Genomic DNA, 18,212 nt, shown 5'->3' with positions numbered 1-18,212 from the left:
TCTAAATCACATGACGGCCGTCTGCAAACACAAGAGGGGACTTTGTCCAATGTGAGCTCTAGTGACTCAGCCAGGATCGGTACAGGAGAGGCTGGGAGTCATAATGAATCCAGGTGAATCACACAGAACTGGAACACAAACAAAAAAACATGGAAGCAATTTTTTTTTTTATTAATCCAGTTAATAAATAAGCGTTTTTCAAGGACTTTTCTTTAAAATGTTCAAAGAGATATACTGGAACAATTGTAACCAATTATCAACTACAAATTTTCTTTTTCAAAACAAAATTTGTTGTTTTATGATTATTGAGCTTTCACTCCAGGTTTACAAAAAACACAAAATATCAAAAAGGTGTAGTACACTTGTCAGAGCATTTTGAGCTTTGGGCAAATCATTAGAAAAATAGGCAGACTGTGTTTAACAACATGACAATAAAATCATACAAATGGGAGAGCTTTGATGCTAATGGCCTTTGAAAACTTTGACAGATTCATAAAGAATTTTATGGAAATTTGGGACAGGTTTAAGGAACAAAAACCACTACTGTATGTTCATTTGCATTACACAATAAGTAGCAAGTTAAACCACATTTTTATTGATTTATACCTTTTTTTCTCAACATATTCATATGCAGTTACATATAAATGTTAAAATACAAAACTGTTAATCTTGGCATCGACTGTTCCCATGTTAGCTTTTGTAGTCAGAAATTAGAAAGTGGCGTCTAACAACTGGCATACCTGTTTTATATACACTCCCAGTGTAATGTTGCTACAGGTTCTGACTGCTAAATCAAGAATCTCTAAACACGGTTTAAAAATCCCAAAAGCAACTTCAAGTAATTTATTAGTGGATAAAAACATTCAGTTCTTAAAAGCTGAGTGAGAATCTAAATGTTACAATTCAGGCCGTTCTTGTGCAGTAGAATAAAGGCTGTGCATCAGTAACTGACTTTTGTAGGTGACGACGATTGAAGCGTCTCCGCTGACTGTCGACAAAAACAGCGAGTGTACTTTTATTGTTCATGACGTATAAACTGTGAAAACAACTCTTATGAAACACGGAGGAAAACGCTAACACAAACAAATGATTTGATCTACAAATACTGCATAGTTTAATCAGTGCATTTGGATACGCATGTATTCTAACATCGAGGGAAATGGAAGTTGAGGTCAATGTTTTTTTTTTTTTGGTGTTGTTATGCATCTATTTGGAAAGTGTAAACACTACATGAGAACCGTGTTTGGTTCCACCTTCCTGAGCGCGTCTTCTGATTCATAACTGACCTAGTCAAGATAAGAATTTCCCATTATATACTATCTATACATCTATAGGCTTTTTTTTTAAAAACATCATGGGATTTACTGTACACATGGTGAATGGTAATTGTGTGGCACACTATTCTTGCTCACCAAATTCAGTGCCAGCAGCCAGATTGGCAAGATTCGGTGGACATGAAGCTTGTACGTACAATGCCTTTACTTGTGCTGCTTCATTCAAAAAGCCATTTAGAGAAAGTGCCCTACCAGTACAATTGACCTCAAGCACAGGAGAGGGGACAGAGGGAGCTCAGACACCTGGTGTCTTCAGCAATAAGACACTTTCAAGGTCAGCGAGGAGCCACCGTTTTTCCCCTAGGCCAGTAACCGGATGGCCCCATTCTCAGAGCCCAGCAGCAAGAGCCTCTTGGTGGGCAGGACCGCCAGGCTGGTAAGAGTGCCGCGGAAGTTCTCCGAGCTCAGCTTTGTGCTGCTAACGGGGCTCAAGGAGATATCTGCCATGGAGTACACCCCGATCTTGTTAGCCACTGTTCCGGTCACGATCTCCGAACCGTAGAGGTCAAAGGCGTGGATGGGGTCGGACTGCGACCTGTACTGGCGGAGAGGTTTGTGCTCCATGTCTTTCCACACGGCGAGTGTGTAGTCAGTGGAGGAGCTGATGACCAAGTTTCCTTCTGCAGCCTGAAAAAATAAAAACACAAGAAAGGAAGTCACTGACGTCCCAATAAACGTTGCCAGTCGAAAAAGCCGTTTCACACCAAGCACAGATTCTCATCCAAAAAATGTGCACAGAAATTAATGAAAACTGATTTTGTGGATTATTATGAATGCTTGCAAACCCATTCGTGCGGGGGGAAATATTCGGAAAGAGTTCGATTTCAGCGAATTTCGGCCTGCAGAAATATGTGTTTGACCAATGAAATTCTTTCTTCCAACTGATGTCATCAAATATTGCTGTCATTCAGCGTAATAATTAGCCATGCGCTTCTGTTTGTTGCATGGAGAGTTTTTATATTCGGAACAATGGGCTTGTTTTCGGGGTCTGTCAGCTTTATTCGGTCCAATGGGAAATTTTTTGGACTATTGATGTGTCAGAATAACAATGGGCCGTCCCCTTCTCAACACCCAATAATGTATAACAAACACTACTACCTCAACAACCTAATAAAGGACAATATGTGGCTTGAGGTCACTCAACAGCTGGGATATGATGAAGATGGTAATGTAGCTGATATGCATTTGCTAACGTTACATACCGGACCCGGTGTGCATAGTTGTCAATGCAGAATATATATTTTTTTTTTTTCGCATTCCCGCACCGCATTTTCACATCACACTGGTGAGAAACAGCTTTAAGTCTTCCAACATGCTTTTTCAAAATTTGTGAAAACTAATTAGGATCCTTTTAAAGTAAAGATACTTGAAACAGAAATGTGTGGCGCACATATTCAGACAGATAAATCAGGCAACTTATATCCATTTCATACTCATGTTGTCTACAGTTACTTTAATCTAAAGCACGTAGCTTAAGATTTAATTAAAAATACTAAATCATTTGACTAGTAGTGTTCCTGTACCCACACACTTAGAACTTACAGCTGGGAGTAAGTTCAATGTGTTTGATAATCTTTATTTACTATAAAATGCATTTCAAATAAGATAAAAAGTTGATTTGTTTTTAATCTCCCAGACAGATTTGAAAACTGGTTGATACAAGTATAAATTGAGGGGGGAAGTCTGAGTAATATGAATGTGCCAATGAGAACCGCTGTGGTCTTTCTAATGAGTAACCTGTGTCCATATTTGCCTAAACTTGAAAACTAGAGATACAATCCTTGACCTAATTTGGGGTTAAATAAAGTTTGCTCATCCTTGCGCACTGTTGACAACAGACTTGCTGGGTACAACTTTCACCATCTCTGCACTACTTAGTATTGCTACCACCACTACCTTTGGGGAATGTCAAAATAAAAGTCACTTGGCTGAACGTCTTCTTGAATATTTAGCTTCCAAGAGAGCAGCCGTACCTTTTGGCTTGAGTGATGTGATGTGGTCAAGGAATATAGTAACAGGCTCTTACAACCGCTGTTTTTGGGACAGTACTGATGTCATGCAATAGCTCAGGTTTTTACACTATATAGTACTAAATTAAGACAAAATTAATTTATTAAATTACAGGCTGAATGCACAGCAAACAGCAGTATTCATCTTCCAGACAATTACATTTAATAAAATGCTTGTTTTTATTTTATCAGGGGCAGGCAATGTGGAGTTTGCAAACTATCAGTGACACCGCTTTTACACCGAGCTCTCAACCTGCATAAAAAACAGGTCAAGCATCAGAATAAAATGATCCTATAGTCCAAGTAGACAACGCACCAGGAGGTTTAGGTCAGACACAGGGATCTAATGTGGGTCGCTCAGAGAAAAAGAGTCAACACAAGTGATTAACAGGCTGATCCAAAAGTTTCCACTGTTTACCACAAAGCCTGATTGTGATTCACTACCTCGCTGATTCTGCTGATTGAAGCACCAACACCTACACATTGGCTAATGGTTTATAAGCATTTTCTGTGGAAAAAAAACAACAAATAAACAGAAATAAATGATCTTCCTTACAGTAAAAGCCTATAGGATGTTTATATTTGATAGTATACCGATCATCAAACCCATACAACCCTTCTATTATTCCAAAAATCACATCATGCTTACAACTCAACAACGTGATGGAGTCACATTAGAAAAACTGTCCACCTGTGTTTGGCTACAAGTTTATCTGGCAGAATACAAAGTTTGAATACAGCACAGAGAGCGGCCGCCCATTTATGCATGACCCACTGCGTGACCCCTGGCCCACGTCTTGAGTCAACAACTTGACCGTTAATCCCACACATCAGCCTGATGTTGGGAAATACATGCGAAAATACAGGTCCGCGGTGTAAAAAGAGTTCAAGTTGGTGTGTGGCCACCATTTGATCAAGGCAAAAGAAGCAACACGTTCCTCCTAACAACCACGAAATCACAGATATTTTGGTTTTCCTTCCGAGCTGAACGGATACATAAACATACAAAAGTATTATGTATTCATCCACTTGGAGTTTTTCATATTTTATTCCTTCCCTTCCTCCTCTTTTCTCTGAAGTCTGTTGGGCATCCAGCACCAACCTAATTTTTTATACTATTCTGAAAGCACTCATTTAGATATGCATTCAACAAATACGTTGAAACTAATATAAACTACCCAAGGTTATCATTGTTATAATTTGAACCCATGAGAAACATTTGCCTAATGTCCCCAAATAGTTGAAATAACTATTTTGAATGAATCCTGTAATAAGAAATGCACTTGATGAGTGGTCTGCCTCCTACAGGTTTGTCCATGTAATTATAACGTCCCCGGTTCAAGTCTGGCCAGGTAGCATCTTCTCTTTACTGCCTGCTATTTAAATAAAAGGCAAAAATGCCCCAAAAGAAATTCACTACTGACTAAGATGTTACCCAGAGGCAGCCCTATTCAGTTATACATAAGGACAAGAAAACACACACGCTCAAAGTATACCTTCATTTGGAGGATGTCTCCCTCATGAGCCGGCCAACCCTTCAGCACTAGTCCGGTGCGTGCGTCTAGCAGAACAATGAAGCCAGATGAGAAACCTGCAGCCACAGTGCGCCCTGAAGGGCTCACTGCCAGGTAGCGGATGAGCCCAGCGCTCACATTGTTGTAGGCCAGACGAAATTCATGCTGGGGACACAGGGGAAGATTCGTCACTGTCAAGTCTGAACTAACTCTATAGTGTAGAAGTCTGGCCTTTTTCGAAAAAACATATAGGTAATTGGTGGGTGTTGTGTGGCAGAATGAGCTCGCTAAGTGAAATTGTTACCTGCAGTCCAGGTTTGCGAGGGTCGATGAAGCGGAGAATAGAATCTGCGCTGCCAAACACAACGCTGCAGTGTGGTGCTGGCATGGTGGTGACAGCTGTAATGGGATTCTTCCCATCCAAGGCTTCATACGAGCGGATCTGCTTGCCTAAGGACAACAGTAGTGACATAGAATAGTAGTTATTTCATTCCACCCATTTGAGTCTAGTTCACACTATTCAACTTTAGCCCTGATTTTGTAAATACCTGCCAACAAACAACATCAGCAATGTGTCTCGTGTATGGTCTCGCGTCATTTGCTGTGAATTTCTCGCGTGTTTTTGTGACGAAACGTAGTTTGAAGACCTAATTACCTAAGACCTTAAAGTCCTGGCCTACACCTCATATTCTACAGACTCGAGAAAACATCTTTGTTTGGTACAGATCCCCACAAAAATCACATCATAATCATTTTAATATGTTCCCTCTAATATCGAAAATCATATCGCAATTGCAATATCAGTCAAAATAAATCGCAATTATATATTTTTTTCAAAATTGTGCAGCCCTAGTGTAGTGTGAACTTGGCTTAACTAGCCACACAAAAAACGTTATAAGTTTTAGATGAGCAGCAATGCATCGTCTCTCTTACCTGTATACTGGTCCCACAGGTGCACAGAACCATCGCAGCTGACTATTTCCTGTGAAGCCTCTAGCTGTCCAACATAGAAGATTGACTTTCGATGGTCGTTATACGTCAGCCTGGGCTCCACCTCCTGCGTTCCATCACCGTGGTTATAGAGAGGCCAGAGCTTCACAGTCTTGTCTTTACTACCGGAGAGGAAGTAATCCTCTCCTGCCAGCGGCGCCAAACACTTTGTGGGGCCCGAGTGACCCAGGAAGCTCTGCAGTCGGATCTGGTGGAAGTCAAAATGAGGATCCTGCTGGTTGAGGCCGATCTCGTACTGCCAGTAGGCCAGCCAGTTGCCCTGCAGGGAGCGGCCGCTGCGAGGGAGCTCCTGCTTCAGGGCGCTGTCCTCTGTGGTGGGGCCCGTCACCCAGGAGGAGGAGGAAGCTGTGCCGACGGATGGAGTGGTGAAGGTGGATGCAGTGGTGATGATGGGGGTGATGTGGCTGGAGCGTCCCCAAGAGCTGGACAAGCCCAGGTTCGGGCTACCATCGTAATCAGTGTCCCGGGACACTTGGATGCGGTTTCCTACCAGGTGGCTCCCAAACGTGCCTGACTCAGAGTCTCCCAGCGAGGTGTAGAAAGTCGAGGGTGCAGGGAACGGGTTGCAACCAACACGTCTGCCAAAACCAGAGGAGAGACCCACGGAGGACGGAGGCAGCTCCACCCTTGACGCCGCTGTGAGGTTTGTGTCTGGACTCACCTGGCGCAAACTCTGATGGTAGGACTGGGCCAACTGCCAGACCAGCACGTGGTTGGGAACCAGTTTCCGAATTGCCATGTCACCTACGGAAATCACAATACAGCACTGATTTAGACCACTGAAGTTTACAAATATATTTGATAGGGCTGTCAATCGATTCAAATATTTAATCGTGATTAATCGCAAATTAATCACACATTTACACATACACAAAATGTACCTTAAAGAGGAAATTTGTCAAGTATTTAATATTCTTATCAACATGGGAGTGGGCAAATATGCTGCTTTATGCAAATGTATGTATATATTTATTATTGGAAATCAATTAACAACACAAAACAATGACAAATATTGTCCAGAAACCCTCACAGGTACTGCATTTAGCATAAAAATATGCTCAAATCATAACATGGCAAACTGCAGCCCAACAGGCAACAACAGCTGTCAGTGTGTCAGTGTGCTGACTTGACTATGACTTGCCCCAAACGTTAAGTTTGGAGCATTATTTAGCTTCCTTCCCGACAAGCTAGTATGAAGTATCTTCACTCTAGCTTTAAAACTACTGAGCCCGCTAAAACCTAAAAGGTTGCGTTAATGCGTTATAGAAATTAGCGGTGTTAAAACGCATTTTTGTTAACGTGTTATTATCGTGTTAACTTTGACAGCCCTAGTAAAAATATATATTTGATTTTAGCACAGATGGGGATAGGGTATTTTGAATTTGGCACAAGATGAGGTAGTTTCCTACCTATGAGGCAGTAGAAGGGGATGTAGGAGGCATGGGCCATCTCAGGGTTAAACACGGTCTGTAGCTCCTCCAATACCCCCAACTCATACGTCACATTCGACTCTTCAGGTGTCCAGACGTCCACGACCATGACTTCTCCCACAACTCTGCGAGGGGCACTGTCCAGCTACATTGCAAGAGACACAATCACCACATCTGCGTATTTCCAATTCCATTTTCAAAAGACATAGGTGTAACTACATGAAGAAACTTCTAAACTATCTGAAGCAACAAGAAACAAACATCCTGCCATCGCTCACAGATGTGTGGACTCTATATCTCTCCCTCTGTCTGTCAGACAGTTTGTATTCCAAGTCTCTGTCTCGTTTTTTATTTTCATCTGCCTCTCTGTCAAGCTCCTTGAGACAGATCTGCTTGTTGAAAGCATTCTAGAAATAAACCTGCCATCACGCTTGTCAGTCTTCATGTGTTTTGTGTGTGTGTGTGTGTGTGTGTGTGTGTGTGTGTGTGTATGTGCATACCTGGGGCTGCAGAGAATGCAGCAGAGAGAAAACGGCAAAGAACCGACGCAGAGTGTCAGCCATATGCTGTTGCACCATCTCCCTCCCGATGCGCAGACAGATGAGAGCCATCAGGCTGAGTGTCTTGAGACAGACGGCAGTGCGTGTCTGCACCCCGCTGGGGAACCTGAGTACAGCAGAATGGGTACAACCAAGCAGAGGATGAATGACGGATCTATTGTAGCATGATTTTTGGATTATACTCTTATCTCAACACAAACATTAAAAAGAAATTGCACTTCAAAAAGAATAAACTGTTTATTCAATAAAAAGCAATTCAATATTTGCAATATTTTTTACAATGCTTCTACTATTTGGCATAGTGTGCTTAATATAAGTTATTATTACATGCCTTTTGTTGGATATTTGATTCTGATGGGTCAATTACGGCATTCTACAGTCTGTTATTTCTTTATAGCAAACCACTGCTATGTATAACAGACCGTTTCTTTGGCCGCAGTTCTGATCTCTGACCCTGGAGGAACATTTTGGTGTCAAATTATTGATTTCTTAAGTAAGTAAGTAGCCATGTAATAAGCGGGATAATGTAAAGCAAGCCGGTCATTGCTGGAAAATAAATGTGCGTGGCTGTGTGTGTGTTATTTACCCCATACGGGGGGTGGTGAGCAAGTCCAGCAGCGGCAGGAGCACCTCCTGGTTGATCTTCATAAGCATGTCCATTAGAGTGGTATCGGAGAGAAAGACAATAATCTTCTGTGTAAGTGCAACAGCTCCGAGTAGACTCGCCTCCTTACGTGTGTTAAGACGCTGCGAAGAAGGTGGAGAAACCTGGAAACATACACATTTGCGAGATCAAAGCACATTTTGTTAACGAATAGTTTCCTTAAAAAGTAAGTGGGTTTGTATGAGGTACTTATCCATAGTCAGTGTATTACCTACAGTAGATGCTGGTCGGCATGCCCCCAGTTTGGAGGGCAGCAAAACGTATTTTAACCACCTAAAAGAAAGGCCCACCTAAAAAATCAATGTCAGTTTAAGTGTACGCTATATTTAGAATATTTTCACTACTTTACCTTTCCGTCAGACATTTTTTAATTGAGTCTGGTTGCTTTGGCGAGAGCATAGATAACAGCTTCAGTTGCCCGTTGGAAACACACTGTATAGCTGTCTCACGGCAAGGTAAACCAGCGAAAGATATTTTTTAAGTGGGCCTTTCTTTTAGGTGGCTAAAATATGCTTTGCTGCCGGCCCCATCCACAGCAGTGCATTGCTTTGCTTCCGTGCGGTAACTCCAGTCTGCTTCGAGAAACTGGGGGTGTGCCGACCGTCATCTACCCGTCATCTACTCTGGGTAATACACTGACTATAGATAGGTACCTCATACAACCCCACTTCAAAACATCTGAACAGGCCAAAGCAGGTTTTATGTGTGTTAGTGTTCATTCGCCTTACCAGATATCCTATATAAGGCAGGTACTGGTAAGTGAGTACAGGCTCTCCATAAAGCTGAGCGATGTAGATGAGACAGTCCAATACAGGCCCTGCCGTCTGGTCACCAACGACAGGTTTCTTCTCATACACGCTGCCCATTCCCACACTCTCCAGACTGCTCTCCTCAGATGCGACGGCCACAAACTGGTGTTTCTCAAGCCCTGCAGGCAGAGAACATGAGGAGGGAAAGGGGTGAAGCAGTCATCGATTTTTGTCTAATGGCAAAATATAAAATGTATAAATGAGGCAATGGAACTTTTCATGGTAAAAATTTACGTACCAATGTAACAATTTGTGAGCAATCGCAGCAAGTTTCTGGCTACGTATCGAGATGCCACTGTTGGTCCAAGCTTTGCCGACAGCCACCGAACTGTTTTGCAGACTGTATCTGTGTGGGGAGACATGATTAAAATCATTAGATATTATCAGATAATAACCAAATAATATACATAAACCTCAATGATTCACTCACCTAGAAGAATCTTTTGTTCTTTCTCCCCAGATTCTTCTGAGGAATCATGGTCATCCTCCTCCTGCTCTCCCACAATGCCTTTTTCAGTCTCCTCCAGTGCCATTCCATTCACAAACTCGCCCTCCAGAGTGGCAACTGTAGCTCCTGAAGCGTCTGTGCAACCAGAGAGTGTGAGCTCCAGGTTGGCAGCAGTCGGGTCGTCTGTGCCCTCATTAGTCTCAGTCACCTCCTCTTCCTCCAGCTCTCCTCCCTCCTCTCCCTCGCTGGCGTGTTTCAGGTCCTGGCTGCTGTCGGCTGATTTGAGGCTGGCTCGGTCCCGCATTGAGTCTCCGTCGCCCAGTGAGAGCTCACTTGTGCTGCTTTTGTCGCTTAGTTTCCCCACGCTTAGAGACTCCTGGTCTTGATCCTTGGCTGCAGAGTTCTGGCTCTGCTGTTTCCCAGCAGCTGCTCCACTGTTGACATAGAACCCATTCTGAAAGTCCTCTGCCTCTGAGAGGAACACTTGGTCATTGAGACTGATGCCAGAGGAGTAATCGACCATCCCCGTCTCTCCCGCCACCCCGACTCCTCCGCTGGCACCAGTACCACCTCCCATATTCCCGCTAACGGACCCAGACGACGGCCGCACCTCGCCACACTGAAAGTCCTCTTCCTCTTCCTCTCCTAGATTACACGTGCCGCCCCTCAGCCCTTTGCAAGCTTCCCCGCCAGAGCCTGACATGCTGCTTTCAAAGCCAGTCATGACCTGCAGCACATGGGGGAGCAGGCTGGACAGAAAGGCCTGCAGGCCCAGCCTCACGATCAGCTGCAGAATGAAACAGTCGGTGTAGAGGTAGAAGCGACCTCGCAGGCAGTGAGGGTTTTCATAAACGTTGATCAGTGGCTTCTGTAAGTACTTGTTTGCATTCCTGGGACCCAGCACTCTGGAGATGGGCTCGAAAAGGTACCAAGCAGCATAAACCGCAGTGGACTCCTCAAGCATGAGGGCTAGAATGAAGGGCAAGAGAATCTCAAGACCCTCAGCTGTGACGTTGCCCCGCAACAGTGTCTCAAGCTGCTGCCACAGGTGAAAGACAACATCTCGTCCTTGAAGACTACACGTGCTCTCTATCTTGGTGTGGTAGGAAAAGATAAAATCATGAAGTGCAGCAAAATAGGGCGGGAAAGGAAAGGGGGTGATGATTGAGTTCAATAACCTGCAGGGGTTTGGGGGAGGGAGACCATCGCAGATGGGTTCATATTCAAAAAGGAGTGGACGAGGGCAATCTGGTACTTCTCTGTGTGCTATCCCAGAGTGCCTCTCCATTAGCAGCAGTGTCTCGAGAGCATGATGCAAAGACAGTGGGACATCACGGAGGCTGGCAGAACAGAGCTTCATGACAGCTTGGAAACGCTGTCTCAGGGGGGTGCCAGGTTTCAGTCCTCTCAGTTTAGAGGGGAGGAATATCTCAGCGATGAGAACACCAAGGGCCTGCATGTCTCTTTGGTAGAGCTGTGTAAGAGAGGGTAGAGATTCAATTATGACACCGCCTCTTGTGCAGTCGGTAGATCCTGCGGGATGCCATACTTCAGCGTGTAGACTCTTCACCAGGAAATTGTTCAACTTCTCCAGCTCATCCAAAGGCTGCAGTGGGTTGAAGCCTTCAGGGAGGGCGATCTTGATTTCCTCTGCATTGGTGGCAGTCACACTCCCCTCCCCGTGCTTTTTGTTCGTTGGCCCGCCTCTTTGTAACATGGCACTGCGTAATCCAGGGCCTAAGCCGCTTGCAAAATCGCCAGGGAATGAACTCGGGGACTGGGATACAGTAAGTGCTGTGTGATCTCCTCCCATCTTTCCTCCCGCCGTGCTGACGCTCGGCATTGGCACGGAGCAGGACGCCGAGCTGGATGAGCCAGCGGACGCTAACGAGTCCAGGGCTTCCATACCTTGTTCAAGCTCTTCATCTCTGTCTACCATGGTCCAGCCACTGGACTCACACCCCGTGGACTCTGGCACCAATCCATCTACGGTGTCGGCCGCGGTGTCGATTTGAGGGATGTGTAGAGAAGGCACGTTGACAGCAGCAAGGCCAAGGAGAGGAGGTTCTGCTGGGGCGTACTGGGAAGGAGATAAGCGTGGCGGGTGGGGCTGGTCGAACAGCTGAACTACGCCGTAGGTAGTCAGATTGGTGTGGTTATCCACCAGGTGCAGGCACACGTTCTTGGCCTTGACGGCTTCTTTACCGGACAGCTTGTAGCCAAATGTGAGATCAATCCAGTGATGCAGGTGCTGCGACACCTCTCTGCTCTCCAGAAGGCGCCGATGGACCTCGATGAAATCCTCACACGACTTGCACCAGGAAGGCACGTCCAGGTCTGGCATGTCGGAGTGGATTGACCGGAAAATGGAGGGATCTGTGTAGAACTCTGGAATGCACTCGTCGGGAGTCCAGCCCTGCATACGCTCCATACTGGCTGGGTATTCATTCGGCTCCCACTGGGATCTAACGTGGCTGCACAACACTGGCTTGGGTGTCTGCCGGGCTTTGTAGACGTAGTAGGTGATGTCTGAGAGCACATCAGATATGTGATGAGGTACATGGAGATGGTCAGGCTGTCCAACACCGCCAGCACCAACAGAGCCACCGAGGTCTCCACCTACGCCGCTTCCACCAACCCCATTACCCACCGCAGCAGCCAAAGCCTCTTTGGTCATCTCGTATGTGAAGTCCAGCTGCTTATCCCCTTTGTTGAGCCTGAACTTTGACCTCCTGAGGTCTCGGAATTTTCCAAATGGCACAGTGAAGTCAACCACCCAAGGCAGCACTGGGTGATAATTAGGGTCTCCTTCTCGCCGTCCTGCTAACCTGTTCAGCTCCATCAAGTAGCGGAAGTTACTGACCCGTCCATGGACCCAGTCCAGAACCAACTTCTTAAGCTCATCAAAGCAGTCTGTGCAAAGTATTTTGTTCTCTTGGCTCGTACATGATTTGTTCCTTGGCAGGACACTATTTGGCACTTGTGTGCCAGTAACATTGCCGTTTGCATCCCCGTCCGTCCCCAGTTCCTCATAATGGGCTAGGTTGAGCTTGAGGCGGCTGCAGAGCTGCTCATCTACAGCGATGTCCTGCAGGGAGAGCTCTCCACAAGACAAACCCGCTGCATGACAGCCCTGCAGTGCTATTAGTAACTGGTAGAGGATGAACAACACTTTGGCGTGGCTGTTAGCGAGCTTGGCGGGGCTGAAGGAGACAATATCATGGAGTGAATACTGAGTATAAGGTAGAATCACGTAGAGCATCTCTGACGTCTCCAGCAGACACTCTGCAGGAAGAACATTGGGACACAGATGGTCTGACTGGGACTTGGAAAAGCAAGATGAACTCGATGGCAAGTAGTTTTCCTTCTCCTTCTCTCTGGCTGGAGAGAGGGATGGTGACACTCTGTCTGATGAGATGAATGTGGAATTGAAGAGCTTCTGCAAAGCATGACGCACTGCATCTACGGCTGCAACATGCATCTGCTCATTGGCTCCTGCATATGCCTGCACGAGTTTGTGGTGAGCGTCACGCCACAGATTCCTGAAAAAGGGAAAAAAGATGATTAATTACTATCTCAAATATGTTCTACTCATTCAATTAACAAGGTGAATAGTTAAGTTTGACTTTCTGACTATAGGAAACTTCCAAAAGCTAAAAGCAAGAGTGAACCGCCTAATGTTATTAAGAGTGCACGATTGAGCGACTGCACTAACTGTGAATGAGAAACCCTGTTCTAACCATAGAAGACAGCAATGCAATTGGATAAAGCTCATTTAGATACAAAACCAAACACACAAACACTAAAAGGAATCCACAAAGGCAAGTCAATTAAGTGAAGTTCTAGGAACCCTGATATTAGGGCTGCAACTTACGATTATTTTCTTTACTGATTAATTTAACCGTTGTTTTCTGAACAATCATCTACTCTATAAAATGTCAGAAAATAGTAAAAAAAAAAAGGCCATGCATAGGTTCCAAAAGGTAAAGGTCATGTCTTCAAATACCTTGTTTTGTACCCAAAGATAGTAAATTGATACAATTTATTAGGGGTGTAACAATACATCGATATATCGATTTAATGATGAACGATCCAATATATCGATGCAAATCATCAATACATATCATCGTCTTTAAGATACGCCCTTATTTTGAAATTCTTAACTGATAAAAAACATTTGCGCTTAAAAATTTGAAATGTGGCACTTTATAGTGAACAACAGGAGGTCTATTTTTATTATTTTTATTAAAAAGAATAGATTTTTTTTAATTTAACCGTGTGGAGGAGCTCAGTAATACAATTTTTAAATAATATTTTAGTAGCTTTTTGTGAGTTGATAAAAATGGAACTGATTGTGTTAAATGGGCATATGATATCATCTCATATCGACAGCAGGCCCCTGACTTGAATCGAAATGGTATTGTGACAGACTTTGTGATATCGGCAAATATTGTATCGTTGTCCAAAGAATCAATAAAATATTGTATCATGATGAAACTTGCGATTTACACCCTTGTAATTTATACTAATATAACATAGTTAATTATCAAAATTGTTGCAAATTAATGTCGATCATCTTATTGATCAATTCATTGTTTCAGCTCTACCTGATATTATCACAGAAAAGCTTTTTTAAGCTCTTTGGATGAGGGTAATTAATGTTCACAAATAGTTAATTTTCATGGGAATTACATCTTCTTTAAAGGGATATTATTACTTTGAGTTTTAGCACAGAAGGTGACATGCATAGCCAGATTTTACAGAGTAGATAGAATAAGAGAATATCAAAGTATGTATAGTACCTGACGTTATGTTGCGACACACACTGCATGGTTTTGACATAAGAATCCTGTGACGTGAACTCCATTTGTTGATGGCACGGGTCTCTGGCCAATCTGTAGCCCAGCTTGCTTTTCCTCAGACCCTGAATGCACACTCGTGTCCAGCCTGGAGGCAGCTTCGCCTGGGAACACTGAAGGTAGGTGCGAGTTTCTGCCTCACTGGGACTGTCAAAGCGGGCACAGCGCATGATCCTCCTCTCCCTCAGACCCATCACCCAGCGCGTAGGAACAAGGGCTATGAGCTCCCTGGGACGGGGACCTGGGCCTTGCTGCCGCCGGTCAACCCCCAAGTCTTTCTCAACTGCACGCATCAGCCAATCCATGGTGAGTCTCTCCAATGCTTGTTAAAGAGTCACGCAATGTCCTGCTGTGTACGCCTTGCTTTCTCCCACAAGGACAACTTTCAGACATTCATGGATGAAGACATCAAAGTCAGGGCAGACCTAATCTCCTCTTCCACCTGTCCCTCTGAGGAAATAATAGAAAAGCAGAAATAGACAATTAGATAAGCTTCTTTTGTAGTGTGTTTTAACAGTAATATTGCTGTGCAGTGACAGATTGTTTTCAACAGAGGAGATAAGTAGGTTGCTTGCTGCAATGAAGGAGTGATGTGATGTTGGTGATTGCACACGACTAGTGATGTGTTGGTCGCGAACAAGTCGGTTCAAAAAGCCGGCTCTTTTAAGTGAACGATAAGAGCCGGCTCTCGTTTTTTTCTTTTTTCTTTAATTAATTCAAGGCAGAATGATAGGACGACCTTCCGCACCACAGGCACTCCATGCACTGACTGTGACTGAATGTTGTGTTAATGACGTCCGTGCGACCACTCAGGTGATGACAGATAATGATCATACCATCAACCAGGGAGGGGCGGGGGTGTGGGGTGCGCTGACAGTCTACAGGTGATATATGTGCACACAGACTAATCATAGGTCAAAACAGCGCTAAATTTGACTGAAGTATAAAAGGCAGAAGTGGTAAAACGAAGAACCATTTGGGAGCCGAAAGAGCCGGCTCTTCTTGGTGAGCTGAGCCAAATGATCTGGCTCACTAAAGAGAGCCGTAATTCCCATCACTATTTTCAACAAAAGGAGAAAAGTAGGTTGCTTGCTGCAATGAAGGAGCGATGTGATGTTGGTGATTGCACACGACTACTCCATGGTGCTTCTCCAAGAGCCTGAAGTTTGAGCTCAGCTCTGCTCACATGACTTCCTTCTGCTTCCGCCCTCAAGTTTAGTGATTTAAACTGTAACTTAACCACAAGCCAACTATTACTCAATGGCTAACTAGCAAAAATGTACAACTCACTTTACTTACAACTTCCCCAAACGGTCATAAATATCAGTAGTTAAAAGTTTGAAAGGATTTCTGTTAGCTAGACTGCTAGCTGTCTGTCTGGCAGAGATAACATCCAAAAAGTTGTACTACACAAAAATGTCTCTGTAAAAGTCTGATTTTTAGATTAATCAGAAGACGCGTCTTATTTTTATACATTCCTTTAACGACAGATGTTAGGACCTGGACACTATTTTATTTTTTCTGCATTGTACTGCAGTCAGAGGCATTCATTTAAATCCAGTGACAGATGAGGTTTCAGTCTCTCTCTGTCTGTCTCTGTGTGTTTCAACACTATGAAGTGTATAGTGGCAGCAAAATCATCTGATGAGTCAGAGGAGAGATGAGGAGTTTTGTTGTGAAACAACATGTTTTGAACTGAGCCATGTTAGTTTGTAAAAAGAAAAGCTGACTTTTCAGAAAGAAACAGATCATCAAGACACATTTAAACCAAGCCTATAAATACTGCAAGCTTCAAACCACACATGTAGCTAATAAATAATCTTATCTTATTTTAGGAACCACTCCATCATAGAGCATTTCCCAAATTGACAATTCCTCAAGTTTACTGAGTCTCTACTGTGTTCAAGACATTTCCACAAGGTGGTGTTATGTCTGTAATTTCATAGACAAAACCTTCAGCAGTGTTGTGCAAACATGTATAGTATGTAACTAAGAGTTTTATTTTGTTTTAGTGTCTGATGAGTCAGAGGAGAGATGAGGAGTTTTGTTGTGAAACAACATGTTTTGAACTGAGCCATGTTGGTTTGTAAAAAGCTGACTTTTCAGAATGAAACAGATCATCAAGACACATTTAAACCAAGACTATAAATACTGCAAGCTTCAAACCACACATGTAGCTAAGACAAGGCAAGGCAGCTTTACTTGTAGAGCACATTTCAGCAACAGGGCAATTCAAAGTGCTTTACACAAACATTCAAGAACATTGCAACAAAGTGCAAAAGACATAATTAAAACAATAAAAGCTAGGATAGAAGCTAAAATAGAAATATAACACACAAGAGTAAAAGCTGTAGTGCAGTATATAAGATCATTATCTGGTTTAATAAAAGGCAGCAGCAAACAGGACAGTTTTAAGCTTTGTTTTAAAGCTAAAGCTTAGTGTTATGTCACTAATGACAACCTGTTTCTGGTTAAATGATTATAGGTTTGCTTTAAAGAGGAAGTAACGGCCACTCAACGCTAACAGGTAGCTTAGCAGCATGCTAACGCTACCATACCTCACTTAAACTAGCAGACTTCCCTCATAAAGGTTATTTACTAACATTACTGACACCGAGCTGAACCAGAGCAGCTCTCCTGGTTGAATGTAACTCCTCTGTAATAACAGAACAACAGTGTTTTGATATGTAACTAGCTCACCTCTGCTAGCTTTAAGCTAACTGAGCAGCGCCGGTTTCACACATGATGAGTTTCTACTGCAGTGACTTTATAAAGAGAGTACATACAGCGGGGCGATAGTTACTTCCTCCATTGTTCTGATGTTTACTGGTGCTTGTCAGCAGACAGACAGTCAGTCAGATGATGTTTTGTTCTGTGCTAGTTGGAGCCATGTTTAAGAAGAGACACACCTCACGTGACACAACAGCAGCCCCATGTCATGTGATTGTTACTGCTGAAGCTGCAGGGCTTCTTCTTCTGTGAGATATATAAAGGCAGCTGGCATCCTTAGTGTTGCACTACTGCCATCCTCTGGAGACAGTTGACTCCTGCAGTGCTCAGTATGTCAGATGTTTCCCATACTTGTCCTTTTCCACTACACTCCAGTAAATTCTTTAAAGGGACTATTTGTAACTTTCAGAAATGCTTCTTAACAGCGACACCTGTGGCCGTGAAATCAACGAAAGTCAGCGTCAGGCTCGCGCTTGCTCGCTCTCAATATACCTGAACGAGCATCACTCAAAACAGTGAGGCGACACACGTCAGCTAAAACCACAATATCACTCTATATTTCAGCTGCTTGGCAGTAATGTTAGCTGACCAGACGAAGGTCTCTCCATGAACATGATTTAGATCTGATCCTAATGTTGGTTTTTCCTGCCTAAGTGCAGGCTGAAGCAGCGGGGCTCTGCAGTGTGTCTCCTCTGCTCTCTCCGCCCGCAGCCGGAGAGAGCAGAGGAGACACCGGCACCCGGTCGGTAACGAGAAGACAACGTTACTAGCTGAGGAGCTCCATCACTTCACAAGACACGGGAAACCTCTGTTGGTCTGGAGGAGCTGCAGCAGTTATTTCTGC

The 18,212-nt window shown here is 43.9% G+C and overlaps 1 protein-coding gene across 2 annotated transcripts; it reads right to left on the bottom strand.

The window, feature by feature from the left end:
* Positions 1–150: 150 nt before the first annotated feature.
* wdr81 (WD repeat domain 81) lies at positions 151–17,581 on the bottom strand. 2 transcript variants are annotated; one of them, XM_037774862.1, is made up of 12 exons: positions 17,425–17,581; positions 14,582–15,088; positions 9,762–13,321; positions 9,570–9,677; positions 9,251–9,450; positions 8,445–8,626; positions 7,799–7,964; positions 7,278–7,443; positions 5,791–6,612; positions 5,162–5,307; positions 4,840–5,022; positions 151–1,961 (listed from the first exon to the last, which is right to left on the bottom strand). In XM_037774862.1, the coding sequence occupies exons 2-12, from the start codon at positions 14,941–14,943 to the stop codon at positions 1,635–1,637; spliced, it is 6,222 nt and encodes a 2,073-aa protein (XP_037630790.1). In that variant the 5' UTR covers positions 14,944–15,088; positions 17,425–17,581; the 3' UTR covers positions 151–1,634. The 2 variants fall into 2 exon arrangements, with proteins under 2 accessions (XP_037630790.1, XP_037630791.1); XM_037774863.1 differs by having other exon boundaries at positions 17,339–17,579.
* Between the last annotated feature and the right edge of the window lie 631 nt (positions 17,582–18,212).

Source organism: Sebastes umbrosus, chromosome 7 (assembly GCF_015220745.1).
Source record: "Sebastes umbrosus isolate fSebUmb1 chromosome 7, fSebUmb1.pri, whole genome shotgun sequence".
Lineage (NCBI taxonomy): Eukaryota > Metazoa > Chordata > Actinopteri > Perciformes > Sebastidae > Sebastes > Sebastes umbrosus.
The sequence above is the reverse complement of the archived record's forward strand: the minus strand, read 5'-3'. Positions and strand labels throughout refer to the sequence as shown.